The sequence below is a fragment of the Myotis davidii genome, unplaced genomic scaffold (genome assembly GCF_000327345.1).
Source record: "Myotis davidii unplaced genomic scaffold, ASM32734v1 scaffold6, whole genome shotgun sequence".
In the NCBI taxonomy this organism is placed as follows: domain Eukaryota; kingdom Metazoa; phylum Chordata; class Mammalia; order Chiroptera; family Vespertilionidae; genus Myotis; species Myotis davidii.
In genome coordinates this window covers 20,065,205-20,084,961 of record NW_006383011.1, presented here as the reverse complement: position 1 = coordinate 20,084,961, position 19,757 = coordinate 20,065,205, and the positions used below count along the sequence as shown (strand labels likewise).

General features: G+C 39.7%; 1 protein-coding gene across 8 annotated transcripts in view; it reads right to left on the bottom strand.

Moving 5' to 3' along the window:
- LOC102766425 (sodium/calcium exchanger 1) overlaps positions 1-19,757 on the bottom strand; it is a 128,738-nt gene that overhangs the window by 33,283 nt on the left and 75,698 nt on the right. The window contains exon 3 of one of the 8 annotated variants that reach the window (XM_015557946.1): positions 7-623. The exons of the other annotated variants lie outside the window; for them this stretch is intronic. Coding sequence (XP_015413432.1) covers positions 554-623 — 70 coding nt within the window. The 3' untranslated portion in view covers positions 7-553. Of the gene's footprint in view, positions 1-6; positions 624-19,757 lie in introns of those variants that run through there. 8 annotated transcript variants of the gene reach the window in all.

Sequence of the window (19,757 nt, the reverse complement as noted above, 5' to 3'; positions counted from 1 at the left end):
TTCCCTTTTCTTAAAATTGAGAAACATTTTTCTTTTATTACTGTTCTTTCCACGTAGTCATCATCTAAGATGGGTTGCTTCCATCTGTGAAACCTCCACCATGCCAGGGATCTACCAACTGCATGACAGCCCTCAGCGGAGACCATAAAGCATTAAGTTAGGAACAGAAGCATCAGCACATAATCTTTTAATTGTTAATATGCATCAGCTTCCACAGCTCCACTTTAAGAAAAAAAAAAATGGGTAGTGAGTGCCATGCTAATTTTAGGAATTCTGTCTTATTTTTCTGTCATCAGTTGTCTTGGGATGTTTTACTGGACTCCAGTCAAGTCTCAGTAGTTTAGGTAATGCTTATATGGCCATGGATTAGTCAGTCCCAGAGCCCCTGTCCTTATGCCTGTGGCTGTCAGCCATTCCGATACGTGTTAGCGCCAATGCCATGGGGTGAGCAGGAAACAGAATCCTGGCAAGTCCATTGGATGCTCTTTAACAGCCTTTATAAATGTCTTTCCGGTTAAGTTGTTGAGCCATTGGCTGGAGCCAATTAAGGGAATCATCTGTGGGGTAAGCCTGGCAGCCAATGTTGTAAACTGAACATCATGAGAATAAATTGTACTTCACTACTGCTGAGCAAGAAAAGAAATGAGGCAAAGCACTGGAGAAATATTGAAGTAATAATTCAAAATTCCCCCTTCAGCCTGATATCTTTAAGGATAAAGATTTATGAAATAAGACCACAAAGATGGGAAGAAGTTGAGATAATTGTAAAATCTTGTGTGATGCTCTGAGAAAACAGGGTCTGGAAAGATGTGGCAACCTAATACTAGTAGCTGCACATTTATAAATTCTGGATAGAAATTCTGGGCAACAGGTTCAACAGAAATATACTACAGATACAAATTAAGAGAAAGGACTTCTTTTCTCTATGCCTGTCACTGAGTCACTGTACAGGCAGGAGTGATAATCATTTCAGAGTTTCCTCTAGACCAGGTTCTCAACCTGTGGGTCGCAACCCCTTGGGCGGTCAAACGACCCTTTCACAGGGGTCGCCTAAGACCATCCTGCATATCAGATATTTACATTATGATTCATAACAGTAGCAAAATTACAGTTATGAAGTAGCAACAAAAATAACTTTATGATTGGGTCACAACATGAGGAACTGTATTTAAAGGGCCAGAAGGTTGAGAACCACTGCTCTAGGCCCACAGGATAGGTTGATGAGTTCTTAGGCATTCAGGCATTTTTCTAGAAGCTAAAAAGAGAAAAGAACAGGTCCCTGGGAAATCAATTTACATTCCCAAATTTCCCTCCAGCAAACCGAACCCTCTCTCCAACCTCATGTATCAAAAACACTCTCAAATATATTTCTTCTCTCTTTTCCTCTTCATTTCACCTCAAACTTGTGTGTTGGCTTCACTGGCATAATATTATTTTTAAAGTGACTTTGTTTATAGCCTAACCTACTCCAAATTCTCTAACATGGTCTCCTGGTGAAAACTGTACTGCTTAGATATCTTATTCTTACCAGACTGACTTGAGCTTCTTGCTAAAAGTGTGTTAAACTCTAATAATAAATGTCAAAATATGTTAAGTTTACAAAATACATTAAGTCAATAAGTATATTACAATAAAAAAAGAAAGCCTGTGTTATATTCTTTGGTCAGTATCTCAAGAAATTATTACAAACATTAGTGTCTTACAATTTACAAAGCACCTATGTTCTTATGAATTATGACAACCACATTGTTAACAGTACTAGAGGCCTGGTGCATGAAATTCGTACACTCAGGGGGTGGTCCCTCAGCCTGGCCTGCACCCTCTCACAGTCTGGGAGCCCTCGGGGGGTGTCTGACTGATGGCTTAGGCCTGCTCCCCTCAGGGACATCCTTAAGGCTGCCAAGGAAGTGGGAGAGGCTCCCTCCACGGCCATTGCCTGGCTTCTGGCTGAGCAGAGCTCCTCCTGTGGGAGTGCACTGACCACCAGGGGGCAGCTCCTGCGTTGAGCATCTGCCCCCTGGTGGTCAGTGTGTGTGTCATATCGATTGGTCGTTCCACTGTTTGGTTGATTTGCATATTAGCCTTTTATTATATAGGATTATTAAGACCACATTACCATTATCATCTCTAAACTGAAGGTCAGAGAAATTAAGTAACTTGGGACATTGAGGAATTCACCCAAAGCTCATGGTTCTCAATTCACTGGATTTTGTTTAGTTTTTTTACTTAGCATACTAGTAATTATCTGAAACCAAACCTTAGACTTCCACAGCTATAAGATCCATATAAATTTCATTGAAGAAGTTGAGAAAATTGTAAAAGCTTATGTGATGCTCTTAGTCTGAGAAAACAGGGCATGGAGAGATGTGGCAGATTAATGACTTGAGAGACTTAAGACTCTCTGCCCCTTCACTTCCCTCCAAGTTTCAGAAAGATTTGTTTTAAGGGACAATAACCAGAAAAAATATTTTTGTGCAAAACTGTGCCCAGGGTCCAAGGATTTTTAGGTATAATACTAATGGTCTCTGACCCACACCAGGAATGACCCCAGTTTACTTCATTTCAGGGTCATCACACAAGAACTTGGATTTTAAGCATAGAGAGCTGCATTTCCTGCCAGTCTAGTGAACAGCTTTAGATAAAATAGAAGAATTCTCAAATTAAATTTCTTCCTTGTTGTCTTTCATACCAATATCACAGCTTTAGAAGTAGTATGGCATTTGCGGAGGAAAAATAAGGGAGAAAAAGAGGTTGTTAGACAAAGTCCCAGGACAGCCGCATCAACTATCATGGACCTGACTGTGAAAGTGGCCTGCAGTTTTGGATGATTCTGAACTTGGGCTATGGAATCTACCAAAGTTTTATGTCAACTTTACCAAGCCTCAGTCTCCTGATTTCCTAAAGAAAAGATGAAAACAATATCTTCTGTCTCTTAGGGTTTTTGTGAAGACTGAACGAGATAATGAAAGCAAAGCACAGTGCATAGTAACTTGCACATAATAACTGCTCAATAAATCCTAGCTCTTTCCAGTATAAGAATTTATCTGATTCTGGAGATACAACAAACAGAGAGAAATATATTTAAAGGGGAACATGAAAGAATGAAAGGTTAAACTATCTTTCTTTGGGATGGGGTATGCAAAATTGTCTCCATGCAGAGTTGGCCCTGCTCTGTGCAAACACTGTCCTGGCAGGCAGATTCTGAGCATGTGACATCACTGGCTCCTCCGTTGCCCTAGCAGCAGCCCTGCAGGCAGACAACACAGTTTTACAACAGAGCAAGGTCCTGAGTCTGTCTCCTGGGCAGACACTGAGAACCAAACGCAGGGCTATATTCGTACATGAAATCAGAATGCAATGTCCTGCCCATTTCTTACTTCGTAAGCATTGCTTCTTCTCCTCAGAACGATGTCAATGCTTTTCCAATGCATGGATGCAAAAGCCAAGTACTTTACAGAGAAGAAAATGGTGATAAGCCCCTCTTGGAGCAGGAAGGATTAGACAGCTTGCTACCAGAAATCAAGAAATATTTAGAATAATCACATCCAACTCCAGACTTTCATCTATGAATCTAAACAGAAAACTTTAATCCTATGAACTATACGCTGATGCCATGGCTATATATGGTCACAGAATTCCTAAGGGGAAGAAAAAGGAAAAGAAGGAGGAAGAACTCTGACACCATGGCTCTTACAATTTGTGTGACGTTCTACCATAGGGATAGTTTAACCTTGGCAACAGTTACAAGCAAGATTCATTAACCAGCTTTCCTCAAGTACACGTAACACTTTCCATTTTAAGAAGCCATAACTCTCTTGCCTTTGGGAAATCTCACTGTTTATCATGCTGAAGTATTTGCTTCACAGATAAAACTGCTATGATGAACATCAAAGACCTCTGGAGTCCATATGCTGGAGACTTAACTGCTCCAGAGGGGCAAGCAGTAGGAATTCCCTGTGGTACTGTCAGAGTGCCCTTGATGCTATTTTTTCCTCCTTTCTCACTAGATCGTGTAGGTTATAAATAATATTTCTTGAAAATGTTCAAATATTCTTGGAAATGGCAACATCTCCCCCAATTCTTTCTAGGTTAAAGGCACTTCCAAAATGAGTTTGGGTTCTGAGGAATCTTGTTGAAGATACTTCCTCCCCTGCAGTTAACAAGCCATTGTTAATAGGATGATATTTTGTTGTTTCATTCATTTCCCCAGTGTGACAATGGAAAGTCATTATCTCTGGCTTCAATCTTACTGCCTCACCTGCTAGTGACTGGAAGGGAAATCCCAGGTGGTTTATGGGGACAGGTGTTGAGGGAACTCTAAGGAGGAAGGATGCTAGAGAGGAAAAAAGGAATTCAAACAAAATACCTATAACAGCCTTCCAGTCCCCACTGAAACTTACCCAACCAACTTGGAAAAAAGTTAAACTCAACTGTAAACTGAAAAAGGAATGTCAAAATGCTTATTAGCATCAACATTATTATTACTTTTTTGCTTTGAAGGTGGTCTCTTTAAAAAAGCTGTTATTATTCCATTTTGAGATCTAATCATATTAAGACTGTGTTTATAAAGGGATGGATGTCAATTGCAAAATTAAATTTCTCTCAGTATATGTGCCCCTGTCCTTTATTATATACAAAGACGTCTTGAATGATTAAACCCACTTTCCACCCACAGGTACACTGCCCAGGGTCAGTCTCAGCAAAAGCATGGCTCTTCCAAACTAATCACAGTTGTGATTAAATCTCCCATGCTCTATAATTCAATGTCAATATAAATAATATCCTAAATAACCATTAATATAGTCAGAGTCAGCCTCCTCCCCTCCCACTAACATTACCCCAAGACTAATTTACAGTTTCAGGGAAGACTAAGATCTCTTGAGTAATTTTTTAAGCTAGGTATTTTGCAAGTTGTTTTATACAACTACCCTAATTTAGCTTGCCCAGCAACTTATGGGTTAGGTATTAACATAATTAATTTAAAATAAGGAAACAAATGCTCTGAAGACTTGAGTGATAATCAAAATTGCACAGAAAGATCTGTAGCACAGAACTCTCATTTCTCCTGCCAATATCTAAACAAACCAGCTAAAACAGGATAAGGATCAATGGCAAGTGGTATGGTGGTATTGGATTTCATTGTATGTATCCCTACTCTTTGCTCTCTCTCTCCTAATAGCATTTTTTTAAGCAGTAGGTGAGGTATTCTCTTTCATCTATCTTAAGATGAGGATGGATCTGAACGAGTAGGAGGCAACTTGATAGATTAAATAAATGCATGTTATCTTCTCAAGAAATCCCAGAAAGAGTACTGTTTATAGATATATTCCTTGCCTAACCCAGTATGAAATATAGGGCACCATGAAGAAAAATTCTGGACCACAAGTTTACTGAAGATTCAAAACAACCATCCAGAAATCATGTCAAGTTACAGAAAGTGTTCTTTAAATGCTAAAACTCACATTGGTAAGAGGAGAGGGAAGTCACTTTGGGTTCAGATAAACATGATAGCTCAAAAGTAAAACAGGGGTGAATTAATACAATTTAGATTTGGAAAAGGCTATTCTGGTGTGTGTGTGAATAATTTTGAATCATAGACTGCAAATTTTACACAAGGGAGACTAGATCACACCAAGGGAGATTAATTTGGCCCTGAATAGGCTTGTAGACGGGAGAATGGGCAAGGAAACCATTGAGGAAGTTATTACCCAAGTCCACCTTCACTGGTCATAGGAGGTACCAAAGCGGGTGTGGAAAGAACGAGGACAATCAACCATCTTCCTGGCTGGACTTACACACAGGACCCTTGTGGAGACCCATCACCCACCACTGTGATAACAAAACAGTTTCAAATGCTTTGTGCGTGACTAGAATGACGTAGGCTTAAGGCTGTACTTAGGTTTTTGGAGCTGAGGCACTGGGAACATACACTAGCCTTGCATTTTCCTCTTCCTTATTTACCAGATCTAGCTTCATCAGCACAAGGCAGAAGGGTAGTTCCAGAGCAATAAATCTTCCCTGGGAAGTGTTCTACCTCTGGCTGCTTGATAATGAATTTAATCAGTAGAGAGAACAGCCCTGTCATTACAGATTAATCACCAAAGACTCTGTTTTGGTAAGTTAATTGATGCTGTGTTTGCAGCTGATGGTGGTCACAGACACATTTGATATTTTAAAGAAATTTAGAGATCGAAGGAATGCTCAATCAGTTAATTAACAACCATGAAACACAATAAACAAATATAAACAAATAAAAAGGGAAGAGCTAAGGGAGTTATAGAACAGCAAATACTCAGTTATCAATCAACACCTTTGGTTTCGATGGATTCAAGACATACCTGACTGAAAATATTGCTAATATTTCCCTTCTGGTTGCTTTGTTTGGTTTCTTTTTCAACCCAACTAGGGAATTTTAAAACAATAAAGTCTGGAGCAGAAGGTATTGTCTACCTAACAAATTTCTCCACTTAGCAAAGTGGATAAGAGATTACTTAATTGGATAGTTTTAGAAGAATTTTCTATGTTCTATTTTCAAGCTGGTATCAAATATTATAACATTTTCATTAAGCATGCTTGTATAACATAAGACTCCAGGATCATTAGCACAGATAGAGTTAAATAAATGTTGTTAAAAGTTTTCTAGTCAAGTATTCCTTTAAAAGGTACCAAAGATTTTAGATAATGTCAGATCCATCCCTCATAAACTGAAGCAAATGAAAAATTCAGCAACCATATAGAGCTGAATGTTTAGGTTGGTAGGTTGATTCCTTCAGTAAGATAGTTAGGGATGAATAAAGAGGTAGGCTTTCTAACTTAAGAGTTTCCCCAGAGCATATTTTTTCCAACATCATCATGGTGCTATTTTTAAGTTTCACCAATTGCTACACAATTTGTCATTTAACTGTTAACCTAGCCTTCTTGGCAACTTCAAACTTGTGACAATGTACAATGGAAATGCCCTCATGATTCCTTTCTTAAGTAAACTGAGCTAGGCCAATTTGCTTCTCAATAGTTTGGTAAATATTCATGATCACATGAGATTAGAAGTAGACCTTAGCTGTGGTCTCTTTTCCTATCAAGTGGCCTTTTCCATGAAAGCAAATCTTAAACTAAATTATGCACAACTTGAACATTTATTCATAAGCAGGCATAAAAATAGGCATTGTAAACCAATAGCTTCCAAATATCCTTCATGCAGGTGCAGTGGGGCCCATAAAACCTCTCTAGCCAACCAAATATTCTGAATACTACTCATTTCCAAAATGCAAAGTTATTTCTTATGTCTCATGATAATTATCACACTCTCACTTATGGTATGATAGGCAGAAATACGAGATGACCCATGACCATGCAATCCCCTTCTTTTGAGCATGAGCAGTACATGTAACTTGTTTCTAACCAATATAATATGGAAAAGGTGATAGGATGCAACTCCCAAGACTAGATTACCTTATGGAAAAGGTAAAGAGAGTGTGCAGATGTACTAAAGGTTCCTAATCGTTTGACCTAGAGTTAATCAAAAGACTTTTCTTGTGGGTGGATCTGATCTATTCTTGCTGGACTTGAATACTCAAACCACCATCAAGTCTATGTGCACGGGGACATTAATTCTGCCAACAACAATGTGAGTTTAGAAGACGACCTCAAGCTTGTGGTCTGAAGAAGCCCCTCAACTCTGCATGGTCTTCTAACCAAAGGAAACAGCGAGGTAATAAATGCATGTTGTTTTAAGCCACTGAGTTCCTGGTAATTTGTTATGCAGCAATAGAAAGCTAATACCTATGATTTATGATAAAGACAACTGAAGTGCTTTAAGCACCACTTCTGGGACTGGTGCTTCAGATGCTCATGGCCCTGAAGCAGAGCTCACAATGAATCGGGACACACATACACCGCAATGTTTAGTCTCAGGTATAGTTAAATAAATTTCTCGACAGATAATAAAATACTCTGTTCCACATATCTGGTCTTTGAGCTCTAGGCGCTGCATCACCGAGTAAGAACTGGAAGCACCCACAGACACTGTTTAGTCCTCTCTCTGCCTCTTGACTCAGCTTGACTCCTACCACCCTCTTCTTATGACACATAACAAAGTAGAGTCTCAGAAAGGTTCAGTGACTTCCTCAAGGCCATTTGGTTGAAGACTAAGATAGAAGCCTCATGTTTTGAAAGTCTCACAGCTTATTAAAACATTCTTTACTCCCCCCCAACTCTAACCTTCCTCATGGTCTTAGGTCCCCACCCTAAACTCACCTTCAATTCACAGGCTTTGCAGAAAATTATCCTGCACCTCTTGGCAGTCATCCACTTATTCATCAACTATTTATTAAGCACTTACTATGTTAGGCATTGGTCTAGGAGCTGGTGATAAAGTAGTGAGTAGAACAGTAGTGAATAGAATAGAGCCCCATCGTGTCTCATAGAGCTTAAATTCTGGTGAAAAGGAAACAGACAATTAACAAAACAATCAAAATATGTATTTGATGTTGGTAAGTGCTAAGGGACAAAGTACAGGGATAGACATTTTTTGTTGTTGTTAAGGGATAGACATTTTCTACAGATTCTTAGGAAAGAACTCTTGGAGAAAATGACATTTGAGTAATGGCCCGAAGGAGAGAAGGAAACAAGTCAAGACAATTTTTAGAAGAAAAGTGTTCCAGGCAGAAGGAAGAACAAATGCAAAGGCTCTGTTGGAGCAGAAACCTTGAAGTAGAAGAGGAAGAAAAAGTGGAGCTGGCCTGTGACGATGTGGTGGGGAGAATGGGTCTGAGAGGCCACAGGAGACCCGGTTTGGGAGAGCTTTGACTCTGAATCAGAGTCAGGAAGCCAGGAGGGGGATCTGACCAGAAGATTGTCTGAGAAAATCACAATCAATAGTGAGAATTTCTAATTCGAACCAAGGCAGAAGAAGCAGAGTCATTGGCAGAGAAAGAGGAATGGGCTGGGTATGTGGAGACAGGCTTCCTGGCGTCCCACTCATGCTCCTGTTCCTGCTGCATTCTTCTTCCAGTCCAGCTCACTCACTGCCCTCTCGAAAATGGCTTTGCCTCTCACCTCACTGAGGCTGTGCCCAAATGTCACCTCCTTGGAGGGGCCTTCTCTGACTACACTTCCTTTCCTTTTGTAATCTTTTTATTAAATGTATTGGGGTGACATTGGTTAATAACATTATATAGGTTTCAGGGATATAATTCTATAATACATCATGTGTATATTGTATTGTGAATTCACTACCCCAAGTCAAGTCTCCTTCCATCACCATTTATCCCCACCGCCCATATCCTCTCCTACCTTCCCCACCCCTTGATTACACTTTCTAAAATAACAGACTTCTGATACTCTACCCCCTTATTCTGTTTTGCCATCATAGTGTTTATCACCACTTCATATTACACTATTAACTTGTTTGTTTATTGTTTGCCCCCCCCAGACCACAATGTACAACCCATACCCCACGAGGGCAGGTTCTGAGTCCATCTTTTTCACTGCTCTACCTCCAGTTTCTAGAATAGCTTCTAGCTCATAATAGATGTTATCTATAATATTTCTTTGAGTAAGTGAATAAATGCAAATATTTAAATTCCCCATTGTTATTTACTCCAGCATCAGCGGTTCTTCTACCCGGAGGGCTTGTTAAGGTGTGGATGGCTGGACCTTCTCTGCAGGTTTTCTGATCACCATCCCAGGTGACACTGATGTGCTGTTTCAAGGGCCACACTTTGGTAACTACTGTTCTAGATCTAGTTAGCTTCTGTGATGATCAAGAAGTTTTAGCTAACAGAGATGACTTGATTCATTTTAAAAAAATCTATTCATATTTTCAGGCTAAATTTAATGTAAAACACATCCCACCATACAAGCTTAACAGCTCACTCAAATATTTTGCCAATGTAAAGTTATTAAGAAAGCATTCTAGTAGATTTAATGTTGTTTGAGATGTGAATATTCATAAAACAGTTCAAATCTGGTTTATATAGCTTGATACCACACACTGGCCCTTTGTGGCACTATAACTGCATCATATTGTCCACAATGAGTGTCACACAAAAGTGCATGTTCATACTTTGAAGTTGGCTAGTGTTTTGCAGTTTACAATGCAGTTTTGTTGTTCTATTTCAATGGCAACACTAAGAGGTAAGCCAGGCAAATACTCTTGTTCTTGTTTTCCATATAACAAACTTGGGGCTTGGAGAGGTCAAGGGCCCCCAGGCCATGCTGAGAGGCAGTAGGATTTAGAGTCAAGTAGTCAAATGTATGTCAAGGATATCAGATCCTTGCTTCCACAGGCTAGTTACAAAACACCCTTGAAAAAGGATAAATCAATCAGAAGCACTGTGTACAATGTCACGAAGGGAGGCATTGATGTGCGATGGACATGTGTGACTTATTCACATGGTATTCTATAGTCTTCACAAAAAAGTTTCATAAGGAACAGAAAAGTATTTGTATTAGCCCCACTTTAATTTTTTAACCAAGGGCTATAAGAGGGATGTTTAGATAATTCTGATTTGTCGGTGGAAGTCTGACTGACATCATCACTAATTATTCTGCACAAGTGGGTTCTGACAGCTGCACTTTGAAGCCTGCTTCACCATCTTAATAAAGGAAAATAAACTAATTCATGGCAAGTGATGAGCACCTTAATTGTTTCACTGCTGCACTTAGTAGTATTAGACTTTCAATGATTATACTTAACAGAATTTCGGGGGTCATGAGGGTCCACACTAGATCTAAGTAGGCTTTTGACAATTTCAGGAAAGCAGAAATTACTTACTAATCTGGCTACAGCCAAATTTGGTCTTTCTATGAAAATAAAGGTTACCAGGTGTCCTACTTCTTTAGGGAATGTGCTACTTTTCAACAAATCACCCTGCAGATATGACCCAAAATAGGGCAGTAAAAATGTCTCTTTTTCTGTGACATGCCAGACTCTTCTCCTCCCTCAGCTTTGCCTCACTGGTTTCCAGACCTTTCAGTGTCTAAGTTTGAAGTTTTTCCCAGAATAAAGAAACTTAGAATTTGAGAGTCCGTCCCATCACTTCTATATGAGAATGTTTCCTATAAGAGAATATGACCACAGAAAGAAAATATTCCACTAAGTTTACTAGACACATTTCAAGGTCGTTTATCTATGTCAACAATCTCTGTGGTCACTCCAGACATCAGAAGCAGGAGTGGCTGTACTCAGCAATAGCACCAGCCCTGCCTGAAGTGGCTTATTGCATAATGAATGTTCAAATGTCACCTCCTCCAGGAAGCCTTCCCCAATCCATCAAATCCTTCCACACATACATACAGCTGGCTGGAGCTAACCTTTCCATTCTTCTGTCCTTCCATAACTCTCCTTTTATATTTCTCTTCAAGTGAGTATAACAGGCTGCCTGGGATCCTGGGGTCTCCAGTGGAACAAAGTTCATGGCTGCTTCCTCTTCTTACATATCTCCATGAGTTTGTGAGCCTTCAACCCATATTTTTAGGATAGATTACTCCCTCTCCAGTTTGACAAAATTTTATTCATTTCACCAAATTCTGGACAAATTTCCTCTACTGTGCTCTATTCTTCCTGTCTCCATAGAGTTAGTCTAACCTTCCTTCACAATGTCAGACCCTTACACATTCTTCTCCTGTAGCACTCAATACTATATTGCAATTACTTCTTTACACATCTGTCTTCCTCACTAGACTGTGAATTCATCAGTGTAGGAGATGCGCAATGGCCTTCCACAGAGCCCGGCACATTGTAGGTCCTCATAGGACTTGACAATAGAAGCTCCTAACCGATCTCTACTTAACGATGGACTGATGATGAACTTGATGATGAACTTAATGCACATAGTAGACTATTCTCAGGTATTCTTGGATGGTGGAAATGCACAGTTACCGAGGGTCAGTTTGTTATTCTCAAACCCGTTCATGCCACACTTTTGTTCTGTAATTACATAATTTTGATTGAAATATTACATAAACTAATGAAATATGGCTATTTAAAATATGACTAGCTATTCCTACAAAAATCAAGTAAAATACTTTGTAAATATTCAGTTTTGCTTTAGGTTTTTGTTTTGTTTTTACAAAAAACAACTATCAAACTTGATGTGGGCAAAATGGCTATAACAGATTTGGAAAAAAATATGAATGAATTCTGCAATTAGATTGCCTTGCAACTACCTTTAAAGAAACTGAAACAGAAACTTGTACATTATGGGTGTGGTTTAAGTAAATGAGAAAACACAGAATTACCACCAGTGGATACTTACTAAAAGAAAAACTTTATTCTATTAAAATATTAGTGAACAAAAGTACAGATGTGTTTTAATTAAAATAAAATGTCTATTTTAAATTTATTTAAATTGCTGTTAATTTAACTACTAGGCATAAGATTACAGGGATTCAACTATAATTGTTTTATGTCCCTGACAGGGCTTTGCAAATTAAAGGTACCCAATGATTGAATAATTAATAAATTAATGAACCTATTATGCCTTACTTGGATTCTGTTTATAAAAATGTGTCCTTTTTGGACACATCCTCTTGAATAAATGTTGATATTTCACATGAGGTAAAAATGAGAGGAAACAAGCTTTTCATGAACTGGCTGAAGTGTTCAAAATTCAAATATGATTTTCCACATTTTTGCAAATCTAACTGAAATTCGATACACACTTTGTAGTCAATCTACTTAAGAGGGATTGATTGTTCCTCCTTGGTTGCTTCTGACTGTCACTGCTATTTACCTGCATAAAGAAGCACCACAGAATTTATAGCTATACTAATTGCCCGGTGCACAACATTCGTGCACTGGGCAGGGGGCAAGGTGGGGAGGTTGCTCAGCCCAGTCTGCACCTTCTTGCAGTCCAGGAGCCCACGAGGGATGTTTAACTGCGTGGGGAGCAGGCCTAAGCCAGCAGTTGGACATCCCCCCAGGGGTCCTTAGCACTGCCACAGAGGCGCTGCCACCGCCACTGTGCTTGCCATCCTTGAACCGGTTTCTGGCTGAGCAGTGCTCCCACAGGCACTGACCACTAGGGGGCAGCTCCTGTGTTGAGCATCTGCCCCCTGGTGGTCAGTGCCGCGTCATAGCGATAGGTTGTTCCATCATTTGGTCAATTTGCATATTAGCCTTTTATTATATAGGATATCCATAGTAAAACTAGTTGTGCTGATTATGCTGAACTAGACTGTTAGCAGCAGGATAGTAAGATAGGATACTTAAGAAGTAGAGCTACATGGAAATCATAACTTGCTTTAAGGATTGCTAATACAGACATTGATTAGAACACTCCATTTGAAAGTATAATTAAATGCATAGAGTCCTTAAACTTGAATTGCAACAAAACATAGAAGCCATCTGAAAACATTTTATGGGTCACATTAATATGTGTGTGTCCCCAGTAAACATAAAATATATATTTGTTGTTGAATCATGTGCTCTGTCTATATCCTTCATAGAAGATGAAATTTACTCAGCAGTATCTTAACTCTCACTCCACGGTATTGCAAAAGTCATGATCGGTAGAGAAAATACTGCAGAACATCTCTTTCAATACTGACTTTAAGTTTCTAGAGCACAAGAAAGGCCTGTTTAAAACTTTTAGGCTCACTTACTGATAAGAGTGAGCAAAGCAAAATCACCCTAAGCAACACCATGAATTATCATGAGCAGTTCCTGTCACCTTGGTTAATGTTTCTGGTAAACCCAATGCCTTCTGAAAGTTTTTATTCAACATTTTCATTTTCTAAGTTTCTTGTTTATTCAGAAGGTAGGGTCAAGTCAAATGATAACTCAAAGTGATTATATATATATATTACCTATCTATATCTATCATGTAGATGTTCATACATATTTTTACTACATAGATGTGTGTTTGTAAATAATTTTTCTAATGATGGCTTAAAGCTTTACCTAAAATATTCCTGTTTCAAATTTAATCCTGTTGATAGGCTTATTCAACAGAGAGACCATATTGACAATTAGCAGAGATCAATAATTGCCTAGCATAGAGAGGATTTTTCCCCCCTCTATGTTTTAGTTGCCCAAGAGAGTAATCTGAATGCCTTATCCTCACCCCTGATGAATGCCCTGTGTATTAAGTGGGTGATCTGAACGCCTAATTCCTAAACCCTTTGATGGCAATCTTAATCCATAAATTAACAATATTTTCTACTTATAATCTAACCTAAGCTACCAGGGTTTTCTCATCTTGATAGACACAATAAACATTTTTAAATATTTATCATTAAATATTTAAGTTTTTAGCAAATGATGTATGAGTTTTTAGCAAATGCAACTACTGTAGTATGGTTGGGACTAAACATGATTACAAAAATCTCTTCATCAGTTACCAAAAAATTGCAAGCCTATCACTGAAAGTGCTTTTATGTCTCATCTACAATAACTTATTACTCCACATCATCCAACTGAAGCAGCAGCCCAAATTCACCCAGTGTTACTCCTCCTCCTACCCCATGTCAGTTTGTGGGTCTCGCAAGGGGGGTATAAGGGAACAAAGAAAAGGAGTTTAAATTATGAGACATTGTTTTCAGATAAATCTTCATCACAGAAACTTTAAAAAGCTGGGAGTTTGCTGGAATGTCAAATCTTGGCGCATCGTTGCAGACTGACTAAATCATAACCTCTGGGGATCAGTCGGACGCAGCAATTGGTATTTTAACAAACGTCCAGGTGACCGAGGCGCCTGCTCACGCATTATCCCAGAGACGCATCCTGCTGTTGAGGACCATTTCCACGTCCACACACAACACCAATTCTTTCAACGGTCTGATGCGTAACATTCATACCAGGGACATTTTACTATCACTGGTCTGCAGCTACATTCATCTGAAACTTTGGTGAGATCGTTCCAAATAAACTGCTAAGAAAATGAGAAGTAAATTTCTTCCAAGGCTCTCTAACCAATTTGATGGAGGTTTTATCATCTTAGAATTTCTATTCTCAGGTAGGAAACTGCTTGAAGAGACAGGAGTAAATATGGAAGCCACCGAATGACTCTGTGGATTTATCTTGAGGCAGGTCTGGCTGCGGAGCAACTGCTTCCTGACAGATTGTTGACCAAGATAGACCATTTTGCAGCAGCTGTTTTTATTTTCTTCAGTTTTTGTCTAACCTGAAAAATGTGGCTCTTCAGAGTGCTCCTCTACTAATCCTCCCTGTCAGGAGTTCTACTGGCCTTCACCAGATATATAAGTAGATTATAACATATTTATAATATATTTTTTAACAATAAGACATAGATAACATAATATTATGCTTCAATAACTCCATTTTAGAGGAAAGGATGCTTGGAGGAAGACTTGTTTATCTATTATTCCGAATGGGAAGGTATTGCGGGTGAGTCATTAAAGAATTTGAATAAATAGAAATATGCATCCTTTAGAAAAAGCAGAATATAGACCTAGAAACACTTTCTGAAAGCTCTGATCTCCTATTTTAAGAAAATCCAAGTGTCCAGGCTAATGATAAACCAGGACCTTACAGTCTAATTCCTCCCCACTCAGTGTGGGTAGCCTTTAGAGTCATAAGGAATTTGACACTCACCATAGAAAAGCTTTTCCTGTGAGTACCCCAAGATTTATGAGATCCGCATGTCTTTCGTTCTCTTACTTTCCCAGAGTCTTGACTTGAAAGTCTCCTGGGACTAGAAGAGCCAAGGCCCGCAACAATCATCCCACCTCCACACAACAGAAAACTTGGTCCCAGACTCCAGAACGACTGGACCTTAGAGGGAATTTAAGGGGCACTGAAATCAATGGTCAGCTGAAAAAAATGAAGTCAGGTAGATAAAAAGGTTATCCACCCCACACAATGGCAAAGAGCCAGGCCTCCACATTGTCAGGCAGAGCCCTCAGTCTCAGGTCACGAGCCTCCATCACTGCCAGTGTCATCCTAGTGTCTAAATGTCCTCACCACGGGGATGTTTTCACAGAGCTAATTCTGGGTATCTACTCTAAACCCTTTCCAATTCCATATAAACTTATATGAAGATGGTCCCAGCCAAAACAATTACGAAATAACTTTTTAACTTAAAAAGGTAAATATTTGAAATATGATCCTTGTATTCTTTTATTTGCCAAAATTCACCTTACACAGTTAAATACCAGAGCTAGAAAAATCAGTAATTTTATTTGTGTAACTAAAGGTCTGGTGTGGGGCACCTCCTGCTGGCCCTCCATAATCAGGGCCAATCAGCTGGGGGTTGAGGGGATTAGGGGCAGGGCTGGCCTGGGAGAGGGACCAAAGGCAATTGTCCGCCCAGCCCCACCCCCTGGTGGAGCTCCAGGTTGAAATCCCAGTGGAGTTTGCATATTAGCCTTTCATTTAATTGGATAGGTTGTCACCAGAAAAATAACTAATGTACTAGTACACCAAGTGGGCTAAATTCGCCAACTGTCATCACCTTAATTAACCTATCAACCAAAAAGTTGGAAAGTTCCGTGCTCATACTTATGCATATTACCCTTGGTGGGCAGTGGATTAGTTAAGGCACCACAAGCTCTGCGAATACAAGGAGGTGATTTTAAACCAGTGGCCATTCACCCTCTAGGTGACATGGGTCAATGTCTACAGATACTTTTAGTTGCCATAAATTGGGGGATGTTATTGACTTCTAATTGAGTAAGGCCCAGGGGGATAGTAATTTGTTCCCATTTAGGTGTTTGCCTTAGTTAATGTGGATTTACCAAGGCAGCGAAATTGAAATAATGCATTTAAAATAGGGTGTGTACCCTGTGTTTTTTGTGGCTTTCTGCAATAGAGATAATTGTAATAAAGCAGATTGCATTTAATTTCACCATCCAGTTTCTACTATACTCTGTGATAAGATTATACAGAGGACCATGGATGTCTAATACATATTTATGGTTTGTGGGAAAAAAAAACTTCATGAAATGATTTATGCTCTCTTCCTTTCTAGAGAACTGTGACAGCATTTCCCTCTTTTTCTAACATGTACAGAGAGTACCTGTTGCCGGGGCAATCACTGATTTAGTACAACATGTTTTTCTCTCCTTAATAAAATTAGTTTCCATTCCTGCCAAGAAGGAACATATTAATTTACCCATTATGCTGGCATAGGGGAGTTGAAGGCCACAGACCTAGTCATTTACACAAAGATTCCCAGAAAGACAACTGTTGGTATCTTTTAGGCGAAGAACTCTACCCCAGTCCCAAAGAGGAAGTGGGATGCTGAAGTAAAGGATTCTGGAACTAAGGAGGTAAGGTCTCTCATCCTTCCCACAAAGTTTCCCAGAAGAGTGTGAAACCTCAGACTCCCTTAGACTATCCTATCTGCCTCAACAAACTAATTCTCCTAATGAATATAGCTTTACAAGGCCACAGATGTCCAGAACACAGGGACTCACTTAGCCAATGCTTTTTAGAACGATGATTAATCTACTTACCTCTGAAGGTAAGGCAACCACAATGACAACAAAAACAAACAAAAGAATCCTTTGAGGTGACTAATATAAGAGGTAGGAACACCTTGTTGAAGAAACTGAAATCAACAGTTCTATTCTTGATAAAACAAAGAGTCTTGGTTGACTCTCCTGGCTGGTTGAACACTTTCCGGTGTTACATAAATCAGATCTTAAATCTGATCTAGCCTCACTATTCGGACTGTACCATTCCTATCAACACACTAATTTAGAACCATGTCCAGGCCTGTCTGATGGCAATGGTCTGTGCTAACGTGGATTTTTATAATTGACACTCCAAGCTGGAGAGGCCATGTTCTTCCCAATATCTCAAGTCAAACCCACTGGCTGTCCTGCCCGTGGTGTTCCATAAGTCTGCCCTAACCCTAATGGGAAATGCCACCTACCTGGGCTAGAGCATTTGAGTCAGAGGAAGAGAAAATAGAGAGTGACTTAGGCTCCCTACCTTTTCTGATTGTTTACTGCCCTAAGAGAAGAGAGGTGGTGAAGGGAATAGAAACAAAAGTGGAACTGAAACTTTTTTCAATTTTCAGAAATGTCTGCTTATTATTAGAGTGATGAGAACTCAGAATTAAGATGTGGGGAAGATTAGAGATGTGGAGTGAAAGGCCTTATCCAAAGGCTTTGTAAAATTGGATCCTAGCTTACCTAGGCGCCTCAATGAAAGAAAGGCCTGTTTTAAATAAGTGCAGATGAGGGAGAAGACTCTTCATTTTTACTAATAGTATGCATGGAGAATGAACACACACTGCAATTTAAATTGACCCCGACAGCCATGCATATTGTTCTATAAATTCAGCATATTTCCTACCATTTTTCACTAGAAGCAAAGACCTGGCGATGCATTTCCTTTGAACATCATGGAAATGGACAAGGGTTTAAACAGAAGAAAGATACTACTTGCTGTCTTCTTAGATGTTTTGCTGAAAATACTCTTAAAGGAATACATCTCTGTTAGAAAAACAAAAACCTGTGATAATTTTTTTAAAGTAATTGATTTCTAAGGGAAAATGTGAGAAATATGTAATTGGGAGCAAACATGCATTCCATTGGGCTAAGTCCCTTCTTCTGCTTTAGATCCTCAGTTCACAGACAGAAAGTATTTGTTAATTAGGCAGCAACTGGAGAGGCATCACCTTCCCTGTAGATGTCAGTTGTTCACTCAATCATGAATCTCTAAGGTTACATAAAGCTATGGATGGTCTGCAAACCACTTAGAGTCCAGACTTCAATTCTGTTGCCAATAATAATAATAATGTTATTATTATTTATCACTAGAGGCCCCGTGCACAAATTCATGCACCAGTGGGGTCCCTCAGCCTGGTCTGAGGGGGCACCAGTGGGGTCCCTCAGCCTGGTCTGAAGGGTTAGGCCAAAGCTGGCTCTCTGACATCCCCCGAGGGGTCCCAGATTGTGAGAGGGTGCATGCCAGGCTGAGGGACCCCATTGGTGCGCCACCGGGGCCACGGAGAAATGCGGGAGGTTGGTCAGCTGGGGAGGGGCGTGGGAGGACTCCAGGGTGTGTCTGGCCCATCTTACTCAGTCCCAATCAGAACCCGAGCAGCAAGCTAATCTGTCGGTTGGAGTGTCTGCCCCCTGGTGGTCAGTGCACATCATAGCAAGCGGTTGAGCGGCCTTAGCATATCATTAGCATATTACACTTTGATTGGTTGAACAGCCGACCAGTCAACAGGACACTTAAGCATTTTAGGCTTTTATTATATATAGGATACCATTAATCCTATCCAAGTAGCCTATTGCAAATTTAAGAACATCAGAAAACAATGAGCAAAATTTGAAAGCAATGGCTTGCAAAACAAGACTGCATCAAAGGACAATAGGCAATGCAACACCTTTTCAATTGCCTACACAGCCTGGAAAAAAGAGTTGACAATGAAAAAGTGTGATGAGAAATACCCAATTAACTCATTAACTTTGGAACCTGATGGTTCACTAAAAGGAGAAAAAAATTATTTGTATAAATAAGATGTTTTCTCTGTTAAGCATTATCCTTTTAGCCACCATCATCTGTAAAAACCAAGTAGAACATGAGAAGAGGAATAAAGGAAACGAGCCAGGAAAACTAGAGGGTGCTATGTTGATGACAAGTAATCCAGTGGCGATGACTTGACTTCTTAGGTCAGCCCTCCAGCTGGTCTGTAGGGACCTCCCTCTCGGGGTGGTGCTGGGAAGGTGTGCTGTCTCACTCAGACTGCAGAAGATTTGACAGGTTCTAAGCAGGAAGACCAGGGTTTAAAGGCGCAATTCCTTTGGTCCTGGGAAGGTAGTGGACTCATGTTACT